The following is a 7,050-nucleotide window of genomic DNA, read 5'->3' as shown; positions in this document are numbered from 1 at the left end:
ACCTTTTTTTCTATATACAAATGGCATACCTTGTAGGTTAACAACATGGTTTTCTTATTATCAGTTTCCCGATGCATACACGCAAACGAAGGCGGAAGCAGAAAAGCTAGTAATCAAAGCCAATAAAGTAAATGGCCTTCTCACTTGTTGTATACGTCCAGGCAGCATTTTTGGTCCTGGTGACATGATAGTGCCAATTTTAGTTTCTTATGGAGGAATTATAGTAAGTACATATATATTCCTCCTATTATTATAATTTCATTGAAAGCATGGATTATTAATGTGCTCTTGTGTAAAGTACATGACATATAGTGTTTATTGTTGCAGTTAATTATTGGCGATGGCAAGAATTGTGATGATTTTGTATATGTTGAGAATGTGGTGCATGGTCATATATGTGCTGAGAAAACTCTTTCGACCAAACATGGTGCAAAGAGAAGTGGAGGCAAAGTATGTATTTATCATTGAGCTACAAATACGTGACCCCCTTTATTACTCTCATGACATCTTTAATTTATTTGATGTATAGGCCTACTTTATTACTAATATGGAGCCAGTGAATATGTGGGACTTTTTTTATATGTTATTGGAAGAACTTGGATACAAAAGGTGATATTTCCCTATTCCCTCGTGATCTTAGTGTGTTGTTTCCTTAGTTCACATATTAAACTTCTTTAGGAAAAATATCTAAGTCACTTTAATGCGTCGATGCATGCATGTATTATCGCATCTTAGTTCACATATGAAACTTCTTTTGGAAAAACATCTAAGTCACTTTAATGTGTCGATACATGCATGTATTATCGCATCTGTTAGTAATATGGCTGCAATTGGATGGAGGAATATAAAATGATTGCAAAAATGTGAATATGAATTTTTGATTTTGAGGTTTGTGCACATCCAATGCCATCGACATCACACATTTTCGATATGTACATGCGGGGGAATATTCACCTCACAATGTATGGACATGACCATGCTATATATTTTGACTTGGTTGTATGAACATAGTAGATGTCTCTAGCTATATGTACATGTGAGCTTGAACTTTATAAGTAAATAGTTCAATGTCTTTGTTGTTTTATTTTGTTAGGAAAATAAACTGGAGCTATGTATATATAGCTAACTTGTGACATTTGATTGCAGCCGATTCAGACTACGAATAGCTTCATATCTTCTCATGCCTATAACACATCTCGTAGAATGGAGCTACAACAATATATTCTCTCTCTATGGGATGCGGCAACCTGGTGCCCTAACATCCGCAAGAATTAAATATGTGACACTAAATAGAACATTCAACTGCAACAATGCTAGTAAACATCTTGGTTACAGACCAATAGTGTCACTCAAGGTTGTTGCTTCAAATTCTTTTGATTCAATTGTGTACACTTGTATTTTTCATATATAGTTTTGTCTATGCTGACACTTTTTATGAATTTCATTGTTAGGAGGGAGTAAACATGACTATTGAATTCTATAAGAAGTTAAGAGCATGAGATATGCACATTTATCTTGGAAGAAAAAGGGTGCCGAGTTAAACCAATGCCAACCCCTTGCACCAAACAATGTCTAGATATATAGATTTGTATTAGTCAAAGCGCAATGGTGATATGAGATTATATTAAGACATAAAGTCTGTTGCACCTACATTACCATGAATTGTATGAAGGAAAGAACATATACTTGTAAATGTTCATATTGTTGTTTTGTGAATCTTGCGACTCTTAAGACTTTTGTGATAAGTGAAGTGTCGAACCCACAGCAAGCAGGTAATATAGACCATGCAATTACGCTATCAATTATGCAGTTATGTACGAACACAATCCAGAGTAGGGAAATAGTCTATTTTAGTCGGTTGCTAGGAAGACAAGTAAAAAAAGGTGTTTTACTAAACTACTAAAAAGAAAGTAAAAACAGGAAAATAAAAGTGAGCTAAACTAAGTGGCGCAGTGCTTGAGTAGTAAATGTCTCGAGGAATCCAAAGTCATCACAACAAGTATGACACTGACAACAAATACTAATCCTTTTTCTGCAAGCAATTTGTAACAAGCAACAAGTAGCAATAGTAACAAAGGTGCAGAAAGGTAGTCCAATTCTTTTTATAGCAAAGGACAGGCCGGTTATAGCAAGCAAAGCATTCTTGCAGACATACGGGAATTTCATCTAGTCACTCATCATGTTTGTTTGATTCACATTTCGTACTTTGATAATTTGATATGTTGGTGGACCGGTACTTGGGTGTTGTCCTTTCTTGGACAAGCCTCCCACTTATGATTAACCCCTCTGGCAAGCATCCGCAGCTACCAAAGAATAATTAAGATAAATCTAATCATAGCATGAAACATATGGACCCAAATCAGCGCCTTACGGAATAACGCATAAATTACGGTTTAAGCTTCTGTCACTCTGACAACCCGTCATCTAATTACTACTCCACAATGTCTCCCCTTAGTCCCAAGTATGGTGAAGTTTCATGTAGTTGACGTTCACATGACACCACTAAGGGAATCAACAACATACATATCATCAAAATATCGAACGAATACCAAATTCACATGACTACTTATGACAAGACTTATCCCATGTCCTTAAGGACAAAAATAACTAGTTAAAATCATATTCATGTTCAAGATCAGAGGGGTATTGAATAGCATCAAGAATCTGAACATATAATCTTCCACCAAATAAACCAACTAGCATCAACTATAGGATGTATCAACAGTACTAGCAACCTACATGTAACAATCTGAGATTTTGAGACAAAGATTGAATACAAGATATGAACTAGGATTTGAGATGAGATGGTGCTGGTGAAGATGTTGATGAAGATTGGTCATCCCACGATGAGAGGGTTGTTGGTGATGTCGATGGCTCCGCTTTCCCCCTCCTAGAGGGAAGTATTCCCGGCGGAGTCGCTCCGCCGGAGAGCAAAACTGCTCCTACCCAGGTTCTGCCTTGAGATGGCGGCGCTTCGTCCCGAAAGTCCTCTCTTGTTTTTTTTCTAGGGAAAATGGCATCATATAGGAGAAGATGGGCCTCGGAGGCTGGCCACTGGCCCCACAAGGCACACGGGCGCGCCCATGTGCCTTGTGGGCACCTGGTGGCCCCCCTTTGGTATTTATTTTGTCCAGTATTTTTATATATTTCAAAATAATTCTCCGTGAAATTTCATCTCATTTGGAGTTGTGCAGAATATGTATATCTGATATAACTTTTTCAGGTCCAGAATTCCAGCTACCGGCAATCTCCCTCTTCATGTGAATCTTGAAAATTAAGAGAGAAAATGCACTAGGATTGCGCCACAGAGTGTTATGATTAAAAAATTTATAAATAATAGTAGGAAAACATGATGCAAAATGGACGTATCAAGTCCCCCAAGCATAGACCTCGCTTGTCCTCAAGCGAAAGCCGATATCGATAATCATGTCCACATGTTTAGAGAGAGAGAGAGGTGTCGATAAAACAAAATACATAGATAGTAGAATCATGATCAATAGCATAGAAGCAATATATCTTATCATAGAACTTCTCATGAGTAAGTAACAATCCATCACAATAACAAAGTATAAAGCATAATCTTTCTTGAAAACTAACAAACTATATTCTTAGTCAACAAGGCAATTACAATTCATCATATTTTCAAGAAGGGTCTCATGTAAGAGCTTTTGTTTAGCAAGTACATATATATAGAGCCAAAGTTTCAGCCAGACACATAGAAAGATTGGGGCTTATAATTTCGCCTACCAACTGATTTACCTCAAGGGTAATGTCAACAATAATAACTAATCACTCATATCCAACTGGATATTGATACGTCTCCAACGTATCTATAATTTATAAAGTATTCATGCCATGTTTACAACAATTCTATATGGTTTTGGTATGATTTGCGTGGAACTAACCCCGAATGACGATGTTTTTAGCAGAATTACCGTGGTGTTGTTTTTGTGCAGAAATAAAAGTTCTCGAAATTGAAAGAAACTTTTTGACGACTTTTTTGGAAGAGAGAAATAATGGAGCAAAGAACCACCAGAGGGACCCCCCTGCTGCCCACAAGACACCAGGGCGCGCCAGCCCCCATTGCGCGCCTTGGTGTGGGTGGGCCCCCTGGGGCCCATCTTCGCGTGAAACTGATGCCAAAAAACCCTATAAATAGAGAAACCACCAGAAATAACCCTAGATCAGAAGTTCCACCGCGACAAGCCTTTGTAGCCAGGAAAAGCCAATCTAGACCCCATTTCGTTACCTTGTCGGAGGGGGAAATCATCACCGGAGGCCATCTTGATCATCCCGGCGTCGACCATGATGAGGATGGAGTAGTCCACCCTTGGGGATGAGGGTTTTTACCAGTAGCTATGTGTTTAATCTCTCTCTCTCTCTCTCTCTCTCTCGTGTTCTTGATTTGGCATGATCTTGATGTATTGCGAGCTTTGTTAATATAGTTGGATCATATGGTGTTTTCCCTTCTCTATGTTGTTGTGATGAATTGAGTTTTCCCTTTGATATTTCGTTCTTATCAGATTGATTAATTTTATGTATTTGAGAACACTTGATGTATGTCTTGCTATGAATACCCGTGGTGACGATGGGTATCATATTGATTCACTTGATGTGTGTTTTTGCACACAACTCGTTGATTCCCGAGGTGAAATTGGGGTAATCGATGCATAGGGGTTGATGCATGTACTCGTCTTTGTTTCTCTGGTATAAATCTTGGGGCACTCTTTGAGGTTCTTTATATTGGATTAAGTATTATGAATCTGAAATTGTTTGATGCATGTCATATAATCAACTCACGGATACCCGCGGTGGCATTGGAGTATCTAGGTCATATTAAAGTTGGTTGATGTGTATCATATGGTGTTATTTTAGTACGAACTCTCAGATAGATCGATCGGAAAGGATAACTTAGTGTTATTTAGTACAAACTCTTCGATAGATCAACCGGAAAGGATAACTTTGAGGTGGTTTCGTACCCTACAAACAATTTTGTCTTATGTTCTTTGCTAGATAAGAACTTTGGAGTGATTCTTCATCGCACGTTGAGGGATGGTTATATGATCCAATTATATTAGCATTGTTGAGAAATTGCACTAGTGAAAGTATGAACCCTAGGCCTCATTTTCAAGCATTGCAATACCGTTTGTGCTCACTTTTATTACTTGCTACCTTGCTGTTTTTCATTGTTACTATTACAAAAATCAATATATACTATCATTACTACACTTGTATCACCATATCTTCGCCGTACTAGTGCACCTATACAATTTACCATTGTATTTGGTGTGTTGGGGACACAAGAGACTCTTTGTTATTTGGTTGCAGGCTTGTTTGAGAGAGACCATCTTCATCCTACACCTCCCACGGATTGATAAAACTTAGGCATACACTTGAGGGAAAATTGCTACTGTCCTACAAAACTCTGTGCTTGGAGGCCCAACACGAGTCTACAAGAATAAAGTTGCATAGTAGACATCAGAAATACATGCCTAGATCTTTCCCCACCACATGATGCTTGCAAAAGAGAAAAATGAAAAAGGGAATAGAGGAGAATACTATTGACTCTTGCATGAAAGGTAAATACATAAAGGTAAAAGATAGGCCCTTCGTAGAGGGAAGCAGAGGTTTTCATGCGCTTTTATTTTTGGATGTGCAAACTCTTAATGTAAAGGAATGTCACTTTATATTGCCCCTTAATAGCAACCTTTATCATGCAGTCCGTTGCTTTTATTTCTTTGCCATCACAAGATCGTGCAAAGATTATTTTCCCTTACAATGAAAGATCATACATATTTAGGAGCAATTTTATTGCTTTATGCACCGATGAAACTTACCTGAAGGATCTTATTCGAACGATAAGTAGATATAGTGGACTCTCATGGCATGAAACTAGGTTTAAGGGTTTTTAGATGCACAAGTAGTATCTCTACTTCGTTAGGATTTTTGGCTAGCAAAGATATTGAGCAAGCACCACATGTTGGAGGATCCATAATAATATATCTTCTATGTGAATATAAGCAAACATAACTCATTACATTGTTTTCCTTGTCCAACGTCAACAATTTAATATAGAATATTTAATTCGGGCTCACAATCATAAAAGATGTCCAAGATAGTATATTTATATGTGAATCTTCTCTTCCCTTATTAATCTTTCATGAATTGCATCAATGACTAATACTATGTTTGTTAACTTCCAACCAATTTTACGACTTATACTCTTCTTTATGTAAAGTCATTACTTCCCATGGGATTGGCATATGATCTTTTCATTATTTTCATTACTAAGATTGAAACATAAAAGTAAAGAAGCAAAACTCAAACTACTCTTTATTATAAATAACTCTCAACTCAATTACATGGGTAGATAGATCACGAAACTAGCACTTCAATGTAGATCATACTAAGCTTTTATTCTACTAACTAAGGACCGAACTATGATAGGTAAAGATAATAAAAGTGATGGTGATACGATACCGGCGTACCTCCCCCAAGCTTGGCATAGGCCTAGGGTGGTGCCCATACCCGTGTACTCAAGTTTCTTTCTTTGGTGAGGTAGACTTTTCCTTTAGCTTCTATAGGTACTCCAGATTCCTATTTATATTTCGAAGGGCACGATTTTGCTCCTCCAAAAGAATAACTTCACGAGTGAGAGATGTATTCTGAGCACAGATGGTTTCAAAGACCCTTAAAGTATCAACTTCAAATGGGGAGAGATGATAATAAAGGGCTGCAAAATATCTCCCTTCTTTGTAGTCTCTTCCATAAGTATGGCTTGATCGCCCTCCTGATTCTGGCTTCCCGCGGCTTCTGCAGCTTTATCCTCCTTGCTGATGTCCTCCTTTCCCTACGACCACTCATAGTGAACTTTGTTGAATGGGCGTTTGCCCGACGAAGGTTGTACGATCTGGTGCTTGGTGCGGAGCCTTCAGGCAGCCATGGAGGTCTTGATCTGTCAGAAAATAAGCACGAAACATTGCACAAGCTAATTGGCCTAAACTGAGTTACCTTTTCCGGAGAATTAACCTTAGGGATCATTACAATTGC

The 7,050-nt window shown here is 37.9% G+C and overlaps 1 protein-coding gene across 2 annotated transcripts in view; it reads left to right on the top strand.

Annotated features, from left to right (window-relative positions):
* LOC119304981 (3beta-hydroxysteroid-dehydrogenase/decarboxylase-like) overlaps positions 1–1,703 on the top strand; it is a 6,057-nt gene extending 4,354 nt beyond the window's left edge. The window contains exons 5-9 of one of the 2 annotated variants that reach the window (XM_037581638.1): positions 65–223; positions 328–450; positions 530–609; positions 1,147–1,354; positions 1,452–1,703. In XM_037581638.1, the coding sequence (XP_037437535.1) occupies positions 65–223; positions 328–450; positions 530–609; positions 1,147–1,354; positions 1,452–1,499 (618 nt within the window). In that variant the 3' untranslated portion in view covers positions 1,500–1,703. Of the gene's footprint in view, positions 1–64; positions 224–327; positions 451–529; positions 610–1,146; positions 1,425–1,451 lie in introns of those variants that run through there. The other variant, XM_037581637.1, reaches the window with a different exon arrangement.
* Positions 1,704–7,050: the final 5,347 nt, after the last annotated feature.

This window comes from Triticum dicoccoides, chromosome 5B, assembly GCF_002162155.2.
Source record: "Triticum dicoccoides isolate Atlit2015 ecotype Zavitan chromosome 5B, WEW_v2.0, whole genome shotgun sequence".
Classification (NCBI taxonomy): Eukaryota; Viridiplantae; Streptophyta; class Magnoliopsida; order Poales; family Poaceae; genus Triticum; species Triticum dicoccoides.
Note: the sequence above shows the minus strand (reverse complement) of the source record. Positions and strands in the feature narration are given on the sequence as shown.